Source organism: Balaenoptera physalus (genome assembly GCF_965194825.1).
Source record: "Balaenoptera physalus genome assembly, chromosome: 18".
Taxonomy (NCBI): domain Eukaryota; kingdom Metazoa; phylum Chordata; class Mammalia; order Artiodactyla; family Balaenopteridae; genus Balaenoptera; species Balaenoptera physalus.
In genome coordinates this window covers 18689739-18708045 of record NC_138899.1, presented here as the reverse complement: position 1 = coordinate 18708045, position 18307 = coordinate 18689739, and the positions used below count along the sequence as shown (strand labels likewise).

The 18307-nt window shown below is 38.5% G+C and overlaps 1 protein-coding gene across 18 annotated transcripts in view; it reads right to left on the bottom strand.

Annotated features, from left to right (window-relative positions):
* The window catches only part of LOC309647393 (uncharacterized protein), a 198518-nt gene that overhangs the window by 42460 nt on the left and 137751 nt on the right, over positions 1 to 18307 (bottom strand). For 10 of the 18 annotated variants that reach the window (XR_014255996.1, XR_014255997.1, XR_014255999.1 and 7 more), the window contains 2 exons: positions 17826 to 17901; positions 15471 to 15553 (listed from right to left, as the gene is read on the bottom strand). Coding sequence is in view for 4 of the 18 variants with exons in the window: in XM_082434733.1 (XP_082290859.1) it covers positions 15471 to 15553; positions 16456 to 16570 (198 nt within the window). In the remaining 14 variants the exon portion in view is untranslated. The other 8 variants (XM_082434733.1, XM_082434732.1, XM_082434734.1 and 5 more) reach the window with 4 other exon arrangements.

The following is an 18307-nucleotide window of genomic DNA, read 5'->3' as shown; positions in this document are numbered from 1 at the left end:
TCTCACTTCGTACCAGCTTATGCTTCCCCCTCCTCCTGTCCTCAGGTCCACTCTCTAGTAGGTCTGCATCTTTATTCCTGTCCTGTCCCTAGGTTCATCAGAACCATTTTGTTTTTTTAGAATCCATATATATGTGTTAGCATACAGTATTTGTTTTTCTCTTTCTGACATACTTCACTCTGTATGTCAGACTCTAGGTCCATCCACCTCACTACAAATGACTCAATTTTGTTTCTTTTTATGGCTGAGTAATATTCCACTGTATATATGTGCCACATCTTCTTTACCCATTCATCTGTCGATGGACATTTAGGTTGCTTCCATGTCTTGGCTATTATAAATAGTGCTGCAATGAACGTTGTGGTACATAACTCTTTTTGAATTATGGTTTTCTCAGGGTATATGCCCAGTAGTGGGATTGCTGGGTCCTATGGTAGTTCTATTTTTAGTTCTTTAAGGAACCTCTATACTGTTCTCCATAGTGGCTGTATCAATTTACATTCCCACCAACAGTGCAAGAGGGTTCCCTTTTCTCCACACCCTCACCAGCATTTATTGTTTGTAGATTTTTTGATGATGGCCATTCTGACTGGTGTGAGGTGATACCTCATTGTAGTGTTGATTTGCATTTCTCTAATGATTAGTGATGTTGAGCATCCTTTCATGTGTTTGTTGGCAATCTGTATATCTTCTTTGGAGAAATGTCTATTTAGGTCTTCTGCCCATTTTTGGATTGGGTTTTTTTTTTTTTTTGATATTGAGCTGCATGAGCTGCTTGTAAATTTTGGAGATTAATCCTTTGTCAGTTGCTTCATTTGCAAATATTTTCTCCCATTCTGAGGGTAGTCTTTTCATCTTGTTTATGGCTTCCTTTGTTGTGCAAAAGCTTTTAAGTTTCATTAGGTCCCATTTGTTTATTTTTGTTTTTATTTCCATTTCTCTAAGAGGTGGGTCAAAACAGATCTTGCTGTAATTTATGTCATAGAGTGTTCTGCCTATGTTTTCCTCTAAGAGTTTGATAGTGTCTGGCCTTACATTTAGGTCTTTAATCCATTTTGAGTTAATTTTTGTGTATGGTGTTAGGGAGTGTTCTAATTTCATTCTTTTACATGTAGCTGTCCAGTTTTCCCAGCACCACTTATTGAAGAGGCTGTCTTTTCGCCATTGTATATTTCTGCCTCCTTTATAAGGTGACCATATGTGCATGGGTCTATCTCTGATCTTTCTATCCTGTTCCATTGATCTATATTTTTGTTTTTGTGCCAGTACCATACTGTCTTCATTACTGTAGATTTGTAGTATAGTCTGAAGTCAGGGAGCCTGATTCCTCCAGCTCCATTTTTTTTCTCAGGATTGCTTTGTTTATTCAGGGTCTTTTGTGTTTCCATACAAATTGTGAAATTTTTTTGTTCTAGTTGTGTGAAAAATGCCACTGGTATTTTGAGAGGGATTGCAGTGAATCTGTAGATTGCTTTGGGTAGTAGAGTCATTTTCACAATGTTGATTCTTCTAATCCAAGAACATGGTATATCTCTCCATCTGTTTGTATCATCTTTAATTTCTTTCATCAGTGTCTTATAGTTTCTGCATACAGGTCTTTTGTCTCCTTAGGTAGGTTTATTCCTAGGTATTTTATTCTTTTTGTTGCAGTGGTAAATGGGAGTGTTTCCTTAATTTCTCCTTCAGATTTTTCATCATTAGTGTATAGAAATACAAGAGATTTCTGTGCATTAATTTTGTATCCTGCTACTTTACCAAATTCATTGATTAGCTCTAGGAGTTTTCTGGTAGCATCTTTAGGATTCTCTATGTATCATATCATGTCATCTGCAAACAGTGACAGTTTTACTTCTTTTCTGATTTGTATTCCTTTTATTTCTTTTTCTTCTCTGACTGCTGTGGCTAAAACATCCAAAACTATGTTGAATAATAGTGGTGAGACTGGGCAACCTTGTCTTCTTCCTGATCTCAGTGGAAATGGTTTCAGTTTTTCACAATTGAGAACGATGTTACCTCTAGGTTTCTCATATATGGCCTTTATTATGTTGAGGTAAGTTCCCTCTATGCCTACTTTCTGGAGGGTTTTTATCATAAATGGGTGTTGAATTTTATTGAAAGCTTTTTCTACATCTATTGAGATGATCATATGGATTTTATCATTCAGTTTGTTAATATGGTGTATCACATAGATTGATTTGCGTATATTGAAGAATCCGTGCATTCCTGGGATAAACCCCACTTGATCATGGTGTATGATCCTTTTAATGTGCTGCTGGATTCTGTTTGCTAGTATTTTATTGAGGATTTTCACATGTATGTTCATCAGTGATATTGGCCAGCAGTTTTCTTTTTTTGTGACATCTTTGCCTGGTTTTGGTATCAGGGTGATGGTGGCCTCGTAGAATGAGTTTGGGAGTGTTCCTCCTCTGCTATATTTGGAAGAGTTTTGGAAGGATAGGTGTTAGCTCTTCTCCAAATGTTTCATAGAATTTGCCTGTGAAGCCATCTTGTCCTGGGTTTTTGTTTGTTGGAAGATTATAAATCACAGTTTCAATTTCAGTGCTTGTGGTGGGTCTGTTTATATTTTCTATTTCTTCCTGGTTCAGTCTTGGAAGGTTGTGCTTTTCTAAGAATTTGTCCATTTTTGCAGTTTGTCCATTTTATTGGCCTATAGTTGCTTGTAGTAGTCTCTCATGATCCTTTGTATTTCTGCAGTGTCAGTTGTTACTTCTCCTTTTTCATTCCTAATTCTGTTGATTTGAGTCTTCCTTTTTTTCTTGATGAGTCTGGCTAATGGTTTATCAATATTGTTTATCTTCTCAAAGAAACAGCTTTTAGTTTTACTGATCTTTACTATTGTTTTCTTCATTTTTTTTCATTTATTTCTGATCTGATCTTTATGAGTTCTTCTGCTAAATTTGGGGTTTTTTTGTTCTTCTTTCTCTAATTGCTTTAGGTGTAAGATTAGATATGAGATTTTTCTTGTTTCTTGAGGTAGGATTGTATTGCTGTAAATTTCCCTCTTAGAACTGCTTTTGCTGCATCCTATAGGTTTTGGGTTGTTGTGTTTTCATTGTCATTTGTTTCTAGGTATTTTTTGATTTCCTCTTTGATTTCTTCATTGATCTCTTGGTTATTTAGTAGCGTATTGTTTAGCCTCCATGTGTTTGTATTTTTTACAGGTTTTTTTTCCTGTAATTGATATCTAGTCTCATAGCATTGTGGTTGGAAAAGATACTTGATACGATTTCAATTTTCTTAAATTTACCAAAGCTTGATTTGTGACCCAAGATATGATCTATCCTGGAGAATGTTCCATGAGCACTTGAGAAGAAAGTGTATCTGTTGTTTTTGGACGGAATGTCCTATAAATATCAATTAAGTCCATTGTGTTTAATGTGTCATTCAAAGCTTATGTTTCCTTATTTATTTTCATTTTGGATGATCTGTCCATTGGTGAAAGTGGGGTGTTAAAGTCCCCTACTATTATTGTGTTACTGTTGATTTCGCCTTTTATGGCTGTTAGCATTTGCCTTATGTATTGAGGTTCTCCTATGTTGGGTGCATAAATATTTATAATTGTTATATCTTCCTCTTGGATTGATACCTTGATCATTATGTAGTGTCCTTCTTTGTCTCTTGTAATAGTCTTTATTTTAAAGTCTATTTTGTCTGATATGAGAATTGCTACTCCAGCTTTCTTTTGATTTCCATTTGCATGGAATATCTTTTTCCATCCCCTCACTTTCAGTCTGTATGTGTCCCTAGGTCTGAAAAGGGTCTCTTGTAGACAGCATATATATGGTCTTGTTTTTCTATCCATTCAGCCAGTCTGTGTCTTTTGATTGGAGCATTTAATCTAGTTACATTTAAGGTAGTCATTGATATGTATATTTCTATGACCATTTTCTTAATTGTTTTGGGTTTGTTATTGTAGGTCTTTTCCTTCTCTTGTGTTTCCTGCCTAGAGAAGTTCTTTTAGCATTTGTTGTAAAGCTGGTTTGGTGGTGCTGAATTCTCTTAGCTCTTGCTTGTCTGTAAAGGTTTTAATTTTTCCGTCAAATCTGAATGAGATCCTTGCTGGGTAGAGTTATCTTGGTTGTAGGTTTTTCCCTTTCATCACTTGAAATATGTCCTGCCACTCCCTTCTGGCTTGCAGAGTTTCTGCTGAAAGATCAGCTGCTAACCTTATGGGGATTCCCTTGTATGTTATTTGTTGCTTTTCCCTTGCTGCTTTTACTAATTTTTCTGTATATTTAATTTTTGATAGTTTGATTAATATGTGTCTTGGCCTGTTTCTCCTTGGATTTATCCTGTATGGGACTCACTGCCTTTCCTGGACTTGATTGACTATTTCCTTTCCCATATTAGGGAAGTTTTCAACTATAATCTCTTCAAATATTTTCTTAGTCCCTTTCTTTTTCTCTTCTTCTGGGACACCTGTAATTCAAATGTTGGTGCATTTAATGTTGTCCCAGAGGTCTCTGAGACTGTCCTCAATTCTTTTCATTCTTTTATCTTTATTCGGCTCTGCGGTAGTTATTTCCACTGTTTTATCTTCCAGGTCACTTATCCGTTCTTCTGCATCAGTTATTCTGCTGTTGATTTCTTCTAGAGAATTTTTACTTTCATTTATTGTGTTGTTCTCCATTGTTTGTTTGCTCTTTAGTTTTTCTAGGTCCTTGTTAAACGTTTCTTGTATTTTCTCCATTCTATTTCCAAGATTTTACAAGATTTTCCATCTTTACTATCATTACTCTGAATTCTTTTTCAGGTAGACTGCCTATTTCCTCTTCATTTGTTTGGTCTGGTGGGTTTTTACCTTGCTCCTTTTCTGCTACATATTTCTCTGTCTTCTCATTTTGCTTAACTTACTGTGTTTGGGGTCTGCTTTTCACTGGCTGCAAGTTCGTAGTTCCTGTTGTTTTTGGTGTCTGCCCCCAATGGATAAGGTTGGTTCAGTGGGTTTGTAGGCTCCCTGGTGGGGGGGACTGGTGCCTGTGTTCTGGTGAATGAGGCTGGATCTTGTCTTTCTGATGGGCAGGACCATGTCTTGTGGTGTGTTTTGGTGTGTCTGTGAACTTAGTATGATTTTAGGCAGCCTCTCTGCTAATGAGTGGGGTTCCTGTCTTGCTAGTTGTTTGGCATGGGGTGTCTATCACTGGAGCATGCTGGTCATTGAGTGGAGCTGGGTCTTAGCATTGAGATGGAGATCTCTGGGAGAGCTCTTGCTGATTGATATTATGTGAGGCCAGGAGACCTCTGGTGGTCCAATGTCCTGAACTCGGCTCTCCCACTTCAGAGGCTCAGGCCTGACACCTGGTCAGAGCATGAAGACCCTGTCAGCCACACGGCTCTGTTTTGAAGAGCTAGACGTTCAGGGGCGTAATTCATTGGCACTGATAGGTATGCACTGATTTGGGCACAATTCGTCTTCCCTGTCTAACTCCACAGAGTTCCCTTCAGACTCTCCTCATGTGCACAAGAGCAAATGCTTTACTCTGAGACATCAGAACAAATCAGCGGATGTTGGTGAGTTTGCTGCCTCCAAACTCTGGAACTCCACACTCCAGAGGCCCTCCTTTGAACTTGCTGCCTCTCCCCTTCCGAGCAGGTCCTAATGTTTTAGGAATAATCGTTTGAAGAGCTAATTTACTGGGATACTAGCCTCAGGGCAGCCAGGCCAGGGCTCTCAAACTTTTCCGCTGTCTCTCCCTTCACCCTGTGTTTTCTACACCCCAGGCCTCTAATCACAGCAGCAAATACTCTAGACAAACCCCACTTTTGCCATCTGGATTGTTATTATTAAGAAGATGTTCAGTAGAAGACATATTTAGGCTTAGATATTTTGCTAAATAATTTATATAAAAATGTATAAAGTATATACAAATAGAGCAAGGATGATATTCTTTTTCCATGAAAACAAGTTATATACAATTTATAACATTCTGTATCATTGCATTTTTAAAGATATTTTCATAATAGTCTGATTTCTGAAAATGTTATATAAAAGTCTAAAAAGCTTTAAGGTATTTACTTTAGAAAAGAACGAGTTATTAACACTCCTTGATTTTACTCTACAAATAATGTGCCTATTTTTCCACATTTCCTATTATTTTAATGGTTTAAAAGTAAACATTACACTGTTTGGTATATTTCCTCTTTTCTGCAACTTGTATTTAATTTCAATTACTTTCATATAAATACTTCTAGTTCTTTGAAAGACTAGCTAAGTTAAACTAACATTTATACCACTTTAAAAACTTATTCATCACTATAATATTGTGTGATATTATATTACAAAGTCCTCAGAAACTTAAATTTCCCATCCATTACAGATTCAAGCTTTGCTTAAATAAGGCTACAGACTCACTAAAATAAAGAAATTGAAAACATATTCAATTAGGAACCAATTTTACCCTCAATTGTGTTACCCAAACCCAAATGACTTTTCAGAGCCTCCTACAGAAAGTATATGCCTCCTTGCCACAGTGGTATTGGGTTTGATTTATTCAAATTGTCCCATCATTTATTCATTGATCATTTTATTCATTGATTGAAAGTATTGACTTTATATTATAGTCTTCCACTAAACTATTTAATAAATTAATAATTACTAAATAATTAATAATTTAATATTTGTTGGGAAAATAAGTGAATGAATGAATCATATACAAAATTCTGACGTATGCTTATGTTTACAACTGATCTTTTTAGTCTCTTCTATGATTCATTAGCTATGTACTAAATACTTATTTTGACATAAATCCAAAAAAAAGATAAATAAATCTTTCTGTTTTCAGAGAGATTATAATTTAGTTGCTCATTACAATTAGTACTCCAAGGAAACGTTACAAATTTATATATATTGCTGAGTTTAATCCATGGCAATTTATTTATGAATAAATAAACAAATAACCAATATAGCTACTGCCTTGTTGGGAATAGGTGTTTGCCTTCTTGGAAAACCTGTACACACTTTGGATACTTTATCATTGGCTGGGTTTAAAGTAAAATAATGATCCTCCTTTGAATGTACTATAACAACACAAATGCCAAGAAAAAGACATAGACAGCCGGAGGTGAGAGTATGAAGATGCAATGTGCTTCTTCACTAAAGAACAAAGTGCAGGGTCAAGTACTGATCTTCTCAGAATGGAATCCTTACCAGGCATCCAACTAAAGTCTGGGCAGAAGTTAGAGAGGAAATCAATATTTCACCACTATTTTTAGAGTGTAAAATTATAGGACACAGAAGGCTCTGACAGAGAGCAAGTGAATGGTGCACAGTGTGTGTGTCTGAAATGTCTAAAAATACTCCACTTGACAAAGCAGTAGAAGAGGTTATTCAGAGTACCCAGCTTTGATGACTGTTTTTAACTTGTCTTTCCTCAGATTTGAACACAGAGACAAAATGTTATGTCCTGTGTGGACACTAGCTACTGAAAATTATGGGATTGCCTGGCTCCATTTTTTTTTTTTTTTTAAACATCTTTATTGAAGTATCATTGCCTTACAATGGTGTGTTAGCTTCTGCTTTATAACAAAGTGAATCAGTTATACATATACAATATGTTCCCATTTCTCTTCCCTCTTGCATCTCCCTCCCTCCCACCCTCCCCATCCCACCCCTCTAGGTGGTCACAAAGCACCGAGCTGATCTCCCTGTGCTATGCGGCTGCTTCCCACTAGCTATCTATTTTACGTTTGGTACTGTATATATGTCCATGACACTCTCTTACCCTGTCACATCTCACCCCACCCCCTCCCCATATCCTCAAGTCCATTCTCTAGTAGGTCTGTGTCTTTATTCCCGTCTTGCCACTAGGTTCTTCATGGCCTTTTTTTTTTTTTTTTCTCCTTAGATTCCGTATATATGTGTTAGCATACTGTATTTGTTTTTCTCTTTCTGACTTACTTCACTCTGTATGACAGACTCTAACTCCATCCACCTCATTACAAATACCTCCATTTCATTTCTTTTTATGGCTGAGTAATATTCCACTGTATATATGTGCCACATCTTCTTTATCCATTCATCTGTCGATGGACATTTAGGTTGCTTCCATGTCCTGGCTATTGTAAATAGAGCTGCAATGAACATTTTGGTACATGACTCTTTTTGACCTATGGTTTTCTCAGGGTATATGCCCAGTAGTGGGATTGCTGGGTCGTATGGTAGTTCTATTTGTAGTTTTTTAAGGAACCTCCATACTGTTCTCCATAGTGGCTGTATCAATTTACATTCCCACCAACAGTGCAAGAGTGTTCCCTTTCCTCCACACCCTCTCCAGCATTTATTGTTTCTGGATTTTTTGATGATGGCCATTCTGACCGGTGTGAGATGATATCTCATTGTAGTTTTGATTTGCATTTCTCTAATGATTAATGATGTTGAGCATTCTTTCATGTGTCTGTAGGCCATCTGTATATCTTCTTTGGAGAAATGTCTATTTAGGTCTTCTGCCCATTTTTGGATTGGGTTGTTCGTTTTTTTGTTATTGAGCTGCATGAGCTGCTTGTAAATCTTGGGGATTAATCCTTTGTCAGTTGCTTCATTTGCAAATATTTTCTCCCATTCTGAGGGTTGTCTTTTGGTCTTGTTTATGGTTTCCTTTGCTGTGCAAAAGCTTTTAAGTTTCATTAGGTCCCATTTGTTTATTTGTGTTCTTATTTCCATTTCTCTGGGAGCTGGGTCAAAAAGAATCTTGCTGTGATGTATGTCATAGAGTGTTCTGCCTATGTTTTCCTCTAAGAGTTTGATAGTGTCTGCCCTTACACTTAGGTCTTTAATCCATTTTGAGTTTATTTTTGAGCATGGTGTCAGGCAGTGTTCTAATTTCATACTTTTACATGTACCTGTCCAATTTTCCCAGCACCACTTATTGAAGAGGCTGTCTTTTCTCCACTGTATATGCTTGCCTCCTTTATCAAAGATAAGGTGACCGTATGTGTGTGGGTTTATCTCTGGGCTTTCTATCCTGTTCCATTGATCTATATTTCTGTTTTTGTGCCAGTACCAAACTGTCTTGATTACTGAAGCTTTGTAATATAGTCTGAAGTCAGGGAGCCTGATTCCCCCAGCTCCATTTTTCGTTCTCAAGATTGCTTTGGCTATTCGGGGTCTTTTGTGTTTCCATACAAATTGTGAAATTTTTTGTTCTAGTTCTGTGAAAAATGCCAGTGGTAGTTTGATAGGGATTGCATTGAATCTGTAGATTGCTTTGGGTAGTAGAGTCGTTTTCACAATGTTGATTCTTCCAATTCAGGAACATGGTATATCTCTCCATCTATTTGTATCATCTTTAATTTCTTTCATCAGTGTCTTATAATTTTCTGCATACAGGTCTTTTGTCTCCTTAGGTAGGTTTATTCCTAGATATTTTATTCTTTTTGTTGCAATGGTAAACGGGAGTGTTTTCTTAATTTCACTTTCAGATTTTTCGTCATTAGTGTATAGAAATGCAAGAGATTTCTGTGCATTAATTTTGTATCCTGCTACTTTACCAAATTCATTGATTAGCTCTAGGAGTTTTCTGGTAGCATCTTTAGGATTCTCTATGTATAGTATCATGTCATCTGCAAACAGTGACAGTTTTGCTTCTTCTTTTCCGATTTGGATTCCTTTTATTTCTTTGTCTTCTCTGATTGCTGTGGCTAACACTTCCAAAACTATGTTGAATAATAGTGGTGAGAGTGGGCAACCTTGTCTTGTTCCTGATCTTAGTGGAAATGGTTTCAGTTTTTCACCATTGAGGACAATGTTGGCTGTGGGTTTGTCATATATGGCCTTTATTATGTTGAGGAAAGTTCCCTCTATGCCTACTTTCTGCAGGGCTTTTATCATAAATGGGTGTTGAATTTTGTCGAAAGCTTTCTCTGCATCTATTGAGATGATCATATGGTTTTTCTCCTTCAATTTGTTAATATAGTGTATCACATTGATTGATTTGCGTATATTGAAGAATCCTTGCATTCCTGGGATAAACCCCACTTGATCATGGTGTATGATCCTTTTAATGTGCTGTTGGATTCTGTTTGCTAGTATTTTGTTGAGGATTTTTGCATCTATGTTCATCGGTGATATTGGCCTGTAGTTTTCTTTCTTTGTGACATCTTTGTCTGGTTTTGGTATCAGGGTGATGGTGGCCTCGTAGAATGAGTTTGGGAGTGTTCCTCCCTCTGCAATATTTTGGAAGAGTTTGAGAAGGATAGATGTTAGCTCTTCTCTAAATGTTTGATAGAATTCACCTGTGAAGCCATCTGGTCCTGGGCTTTTGTTTGTTGGAAGGTTTTTAATCACAGTTTCAATTTCAGTGCTTGTGATTGGTCTGTTCATATTTTCTATTTCTTCCTGGTTCAGTCTCGGCAGTTCGTGCATTTCTAAGAATCTGTCCATTTCTTCCAGGTGGTCCATTTTATTGGCATAGAGTTGCTTGTAGTAATCTCTCATGATCTTTCGTATTTCTGCAGTGTCAGTGGTTACTTCTCCTTTTTCATTTCTAATTCTACTGATTTGAGTCTTCTCCCTTTTTCTCTTGATGAGTCTGGCTAATGGTTTATCAATTTTGTTTATCTTCTCAAAGAACCAGCTTTTAGTTTCATTGATTTTTGCTATTGTTTCCTTCATTTCTTTTTCATTTATTTCTGACCTGATCTTTATGATTTCTTTCCTTCTGCTGGCTTTGGGGTTTTTTTGTTCTTCTTTCTCTAATTGCTTTAGGTGCAAGGTTAGGTTGTTTATTTGAGATGTTTCCTGTTTCTTGAGGTAGGCTTGTATTGCTATAAACTTCCCTCTTAGCACTGCTTTTGCTGAGTCCCATAGGTTTTGGGCCGTCGTATCTCCATTGTCATTTGTTTCTAGGTATTTTTTGATTTCCCCTTTGATTTCTTCAATGATCACTTCGTTATTAAGTAGTGTATTGTGTAGCCTCCATGTGTTTGTATTTTTTACAGATCTTTTCCTGTAATTGATATCTAGTCTCATAGCGTTGTAGTCGGAAAAGATACTTGATACGATTTCAATTTTCTTAAATTTACCAAGGCTTGATTTGTGACCCAAGATATGCTCTATCCTGGAGAATGTTCCATGAGCACTTGAGAAAAATGTGTATTCTGTTGTTTTTGGATGGAATGTCCTATAAATATCAATTAAGTCCATCTTGTTTAATGTATCATTTAAAGCTTGTGTTTCCTTATTTATTTTCATTTTGGATGATCTGTCCATTGGTGAAAGTGGGGTGTTAAAGTCCCCTACTACGATTGTGTTGCTGTCGATTTCCCCTTTTATGGCTGTTAGTATTTGCCTGATGTATTGAGGTGCTCCTATGTTGGGTGCATAAATATTTACAATTGTTATACCTTCCTCTTGGATCGATCCCTTGATCATTATATAGTGTCCTTCTTTGTCTCTTGTAATAGTCTTTATTTTAAAGTCTATTTTGTCTGATATGAGAATTGCTACTCCAGCTTTCTTTTGATTTCCATTTGCATGGAATATCTTTTTCCATGCCCTCACTTTCATTCTCTATGTGTCTCTAGGTCTGAAGTGGGTCTCTTGTAGACAGCATTTATATGGGTCTTGTTTTTGTATCCATTCAGCCAGCCTGTGTCTTTTGGTGGGAGCATTTAATCCATTTACATTCAAGGTAATTATCGATATGTATGTTCCTATTCCCATTTTCTTAAATGTTTTGGGTTTGTTATTGTAGGTGTTTTCCTTCTCTTGTGTTTCTTGCCTAGAGAAGTTCCTTTAGTATTTGTTGTAAAGCTGGTTTGGTGGTGCTGAACTCTCTCAGCTTTTGCTTGTCTGTAAAGGTTTTAATTTCTCCATCGAATCTGAATGAGATCTTTGCTGGGTAGAGTAATCTTGGTTGTAGGTTTTTCTCCTTCATCACTTTAAATATATCCTGCCACTCCCTTCTGGCTTGCAGAGTTTCTGCAGAAAGATCAGATGTTAACCTTATGGGGATTCCCTTGTGTGTTATTTGTTGTTTTTCCCTTGCTGCCTTTAATATGTTTTCCTTATATTTTATTTTTGACAGTTTGATTAATATGTGTCTTGGCGTGTTTCTCCTTGGGTTTATCCTGTATGGGACTCTCTGTGCTTCCAGGACTTGATTAACTATTTCCTTTCCCATATTAGGGAAGTTTTCAACTATAATCTCTTCAAATATTTTCTCAGTCCCTTTCTTTTTCTCTTCTTCTTCTGGGACCCCTATAATTCGAATGTTGGTGCGTTTAATGTTGTCCCAGAGGTCTCTGAGACTGTCCTCAGTTCTTTTCATTCTTTTTTCTTTATCCTGCTCTGCAGTACTTATTTCCACCATTTTATCTTCCAGGTTACTTATCCTTTCTTCTGCCTCAGTTATTCTGCTATTGATCCCATCTAGAGTATTTTTAATTTCATTTATTGTGTTTTTCATCGTTGCTTGGTTCCTCTTTAGTTCTTCTGCGTCCTTGTTAAATGTTTCTTGCATTTTGTCTATTCTATTTCCCAGATTTTGCATCATCCTTACTATCATTATTCTGAATTCTTTTTCAGATAGACTGCCTATTTCCTCTTCATTTGTTAAGTCTGGTGTGTTTTGACCCTGCTCCTTCATCTGCTGTGTGTTTTTCTGTCTTCTCATTTTGCTTATCTTACTGTGTTTGGGGTCTCCTTTTCACAGGCTGCAGGTTCGTAGTTCCCGTTGTTTTTGGTATCTGTCCCCAGTGGCTAAGGTTGGTTCAGTGGGTTGTGTAGGCTTCCTGGTGGAGGGAACTAGTGCCTGAGTTCTGGTGGATGAGGCTGGATCTTGTCTTTCTGGTGGGCACGTCCACGTCTGGTGGTGTATTTTGGGGTGTCTGTGGCCTTATTATGATTTTAGGCAGCCTCTCTGCTAATGGATGTGGCTGTGTTCCTGTCTTGCTAGTTGTTTGGCATAGGGTGTTCAGCACTGTAGCTTGCTGGTCATTGAGTGATGCTGGGTCTTGATGTTGAGATGGAGATCTCTGAGAGATTTTTGCCGTTTGGTATTACGTGGAGCTGGGAGGTCTCTTGTGGACCAGTGTCCTGAACTTGGCTCTCCCACCTCAGAGGTACGGCCCTGATGCCTGGCTGGAGCACCAAGAGCCTTTCATCCACACGGCTCAGAGTAAAAGGGAGAAAAAATAGAAAGAAAGAAAGAAAGAAGGAAAGAAAGAGGCTATAATATAGTGAAGTAAAATAAAGCTATTATAAAGCAAAGCTATACAGACAAAATCTCACCCAGAAGCATTTACATATACACTCACAAAAAAAGGAAAAGGGGAAAAATTAATATATCCTGCTCCCAAAGTCCACCTCCTGAATTTCGGATGATTTGTTGTCTATTCAGGTATTCAACAGATGCAGGCACATCAAGTTGTTTGTGGAGCTTTAATCCGCTGCTTCTGAGGCTGCTGGGAGAGATTTCCCCTTCTCTTCTCTGTTCGCACAGCTCCTGGGGATCAGCTTTGGATTTGGACCCGCCTCTGCGCGTAGGTCGCCTGAGGGCGTCTGTTCCCTGCCCAGACAGAACGGGGTTAAAGAAGCAGCTGCTTCGGGGGCTGTGGCTCACCCAGGCCACGGGGAGGGAGGGGTACAGAGGAGGCGGGGCGAGCCTGCTGCGGCAGAGGCCGTCGTGACGTTGCACCAGCCTGAGGCACGCCCTGCGTTCTCCCGGGAAAGTTGTCCCTGGATCACGGGACCCTGGCAGTGGCGGGCTGCACAGGCTCCCGGGGGGGGGGGGGGCGGTGTGGAGAGTGACCTGTGCTTGCACACAGGATTTTTGGAGGCGGCAGCAGCAGCCCCAGCGTCTCACGCCCGTCTCTGGGGTCCGCGCTGATAGCCGCGGCTCGTGCCCGTCTCTGCGGCTCACGCCCGTCTCTGGAGTTCGTTTAGGCGGCGCTCTGAATCCCCCCTCCCTGCGCGCCGCGAAACAAAGAGGCAAGAAAAAGTCTCTTGTCTCTTCAGCAGCTGCAGACTTTTTTCCGGTCTCCCTCCCAGCCAGCTGTGGTGCACTAACCCCTTCAGGCTGTGTTCACGCCGCCAACCCCAGTCCTCTCCCTGCGATCCGACTGAAGCTGAGCCTCAGCTCCCAGCCCCGCCCACCCCGGCAGGTGAGCAGACAAGCCTCTCGGGCTGGTGAGCGCTGCTCGGCGCCGAGCCTCTGTGCGGGAATCTCTCCGCTTTGCCCTCCGCACCCCTGTGGCTGTGCTCTCCTCCGTGGCTCCGAAGCTCCCCCCTCCGCCACCCGCAGTCTCTGCCCACGAAGGGGCTTCCTAGTGCGTGGAAATCTTTCCTCCTTCACAGCTCCCTCCCACTGGTGCAGGTGTCGTCCCTATTCTTTTGTCTCTGTTGTTTCTTTTTTTCTTTTGCCCTACCCAAGTACGTGGGGATTTTCTTGCCTTTTGGGAGGTCTGACGTTTTCTGCCAGCGTTCAGTGGGTGTTCTATAGGAGCAGTTCCACGTGTAGATGTATTTCTACTGTATCTGTGGGAAGGAAGGTGATCTCCGTGTCTTACTCTTCCGCCATCTTCTCTCTCTCCATTGGCTCCATTTTTTAAAAAATAATTTTTAATTACCTGTAATGTCTGTTACCTGTAAACTAATTAGAAAAATGCAAACTGGTTCAAAGAAAAAGTTGTCCATTATTCAAATAACCAGAAATAATCACAGGTAGTATAATGGGTACATTGTTTCATTCAAGTGTGTCACTTCACAAAACATACTGAGAGTCTCACCTCACTTTACTTATTTCATAAACGGAATTTCACACTGTGATTTTAATGGCATTATAATATTTTAATACATGGGGGTGCTGTAACTTATTTCAAGAATTCCCAACAATTCCATGGGATATTGAGAAGATATCCAGTGTGGTGCTTTTATAAGCCACGCTGTGATGAATGTCCTTGTGGTAACTTTTTAAAGTTTATTGTATTATATTCTTAAGTTCTAATCAAGATGAAATGCTGGGAGTGAAAGTCCTGATATCTAAGGTCAAATTATCATCAGAGAAGTTTGTCTGTATCTCTGGAGATAGATTATGTCTTGTTCCCACATATTTGCTCCCCTTCTCAGCATGTGGGTTATACCCTCTCACACCTAATGCTGTATAATTTTCAGGGCCTCCTGCAGAATGTATATGCATCCCTGCCTCCTTGGCATTGAGATTGGTTTATCCACTGTGCATTGTATATATGTTTAATTTTCTATATATTATGATGTTTTGACATCTTAAAAAACCTTTCTGGCTGGGAAAAGACTGCCCCTCCTGGGGCTAGTTAATTTTTTTTTGGAGGTGGGGGAGGCTTAAACAATAAACATTGCTCTAGGAAAATTTATTCTGAAATACCGCCCTCTCTACATTGGTGTATATCAGGCAGGATATGTTAGGGCATGCTAATGATTCCAAAATCTGGGCACCTCATAATAAGTATGTATGTATGTAGGTATCTAATCTCACACTGCATGTCCTGTACATGTTGTCCAGAGGTTTTGCTCCATGTCTTCTCTCTCTGGAATCCAGGCTGATGGAGTAACCATTGTCTGAGAAAAAGGAGAAGGAAAGAGATAAAGGATAAATCACACAGTGGCTCTTACATATTTCACCCAGAAAAAGCACATTATCTCCACTAGCATTTCATGGACCAAAAACAATGCATGTGACCACAATTAACTCTAAGGGGAAATGAAGTACAATCCTGTAAGGGACTGGAAGAAATATCTTAAATATTTGTGGAACAATTCTAATGAGCACCACTTGTGACATCACCTGAATATTAGACTTCCTAGTCAGGGGCTAGATGGAGAATGCAGGGATCCTGGTATAGAAAGAGTAATAAAATGCGTGAGAGAAAAGGGAAGAAAGATTCTTAGGAACCTGTAACCACTTAGTCCTCTGTGCCAGCACCTCACCTCTAGCTTAACCACAATTCCCATGAGTGATTTCTAGAAACGCTCTCAGGACTTATGTGTACTAATTTGTTAGGTTTTGTTTGTTTTTGTTAAGCTTGTTAGACCCACAGTTTTTCTTCCTTTCAGTTTCTGAGGAGAAAAAAATCCTTGCATGCAAAACTCTACCTATAAGCAAGAAAGTTTTATTCACTGTCTTGAAAAAGCTAGTTCCTAAGTAAAATTTGTTTTCTTTACTAGGTCAGCTAAAGGTTTAAGACATAGTAGTATCAATGTATTATTATCTTGGCAGCCTGTAAGCATGGTGAGAGTGAAGTAATTGGCCAGCCATAAATTGGGGATAGAACTATTATTTAATTTCTTCCCATGAACAAAGGATCTTACAATTTCAAATATAAAACTTGAAAATGAGTCCTACTCTCTTTCTCTTTTAACACAATACACAGTAAACTAATGAAAAAGAAAGTCTTTCATCTTGAAAAGATAATCACTTAAGAAATGAAAATGTCATAAGAAAAGAAAATGAAGATTCTAACCTAAATTCCAATAAATGTCTTCTCTGGTTGATTCAGTGTCATTCACTAAATAATGTGAGTATATCAGAGTCATCACAATTGCCAGGAGTCTGCAATCATCCTTGCCTTGTGTCATAGGATGAAAATGAAAGAACTTAGAAATATGTATTATGTACAAGACTGTAGGCACTACTTCAGAGTCTGACCTCAATAAACGTTACAAGAATATATATGATTAAGATAGTTAAAATGTGTACTTTTCTAAAATAATACGTATACTTAACACATAGCCAACAAATATAAAAAGGCACAATAAATAATTTCAAGTACAGTGGATAATTTGGTGGGAAACAATGAATAGTAGTTTCTTCTATCTGGCAAATATTTGATCCTATTGCATTTGAGGAAATAGAAACATCCCCAAATCCTACCTGTAGTCTTCTCCATGAATTGTAATATATTTCTTAACTACCATGAGACACATGGCTACTCAGAAAGTACCTTAGTTCTGTAAGTAAAGGCCTACTTGATTAGTTTTACGCTGGCATTTCCCCACCTCCTATAGAGATAAGCATTGTGCTTTGTAGGTCTCATGCCTGATCTCCACAGTTCTGAGCAATCAACTGATACCCCAGGAAAATTCGGTTCTATACTTTGCTTCAAGGAGGTAGTGCTCTTGTATGGAGGCATAGAAAACAGTAGTTTTTTGTTTTGTGATTCAAGAGTCCACCTGATGTAAAAGCCCACCTGAAATGGGCTTGCTATGAGTTATTGCATGATAAAGCAAATTACACTGTAACAATGTGTTTAGAGTTTGTATCTCTGAAAGCCAGGGGAAAGGTAACCACTGCCCAGCAAACACGGAAGCCCACGAGGCTAAGGGAATGGGTAGGTCCATATCTCAAGTCACAATTGTTCTGGGTTGTGAGAAAGGTTGTTAAGAAAAGCTTGCTGTCATCATTTCTCTACTTGATGTCTTACAACTAGATATTTATCCTACATCCTAAATTGATTGAAAATATGATCACTTTCTTGCATAATTATGGATATTACGTAGGGATTGGCTCCATGTGACCTGGAAATTTCCAGCAGCCCCACTTTTTGTGCCTAAAATACCAAATAAAATCCACAGACCTGTATGTGTTTTTTTCCTCAGCTTAGTGAGAGCCAATTTTCCTTGAAATAACTTGTGAAATGATAGTCTAGGAACAAAGAGGAAATGATAACAGGGGAAGATGTACAACAAATTGCCACTCCCTTCCTAGTACCCAACTGCTATGCTCACAGAGGTTAGCAAACTACTACAAAGAAAGGAAAACTGTGACATAGGCAAGTATAGTCCCTTCCTTTCTCTAAAGAGAAAAATGACAGTCTCGTTGACCTTGGCTCACCTGTTAGCACATCTCAGACTTACATCAGCGTACCAAATGTGCAGAGATCCAGAAGTTACACTAGTTCTCTATTTCTCTGAATAGAAAAAAAAAAAAAGAACCACACAGGTTTTAGAAGATGCAAGCAGGAGAGCAGGAAACAATGTGCTATGTCTATTACTCCCCAAAGGCCTGAATCTGTCTCAGAAATAAAGCTGCTGAGGTTGAGAGTTCTGTCCCTTCGTTTTTAAAAGATAGATATAAAGGAGTTTTTTTTCACTCTTATCCTTTTATCTTTAGCATCATAGTCCAAACTGGGACTTGATTTTTGACCCATAGCAAGTTAGGGACCTCTTTTCTTGTTAGTCCATCTCATTGCCACATTAATGTTCTTCATATTCATAAAAGGAAATGAGTAAAAGTAATTTTGTCTGTTAGAAATGAGTCATGACCTTATACATTGAAGTATGAAATATACAAAGTAAATTGCACTATGGTAGTGA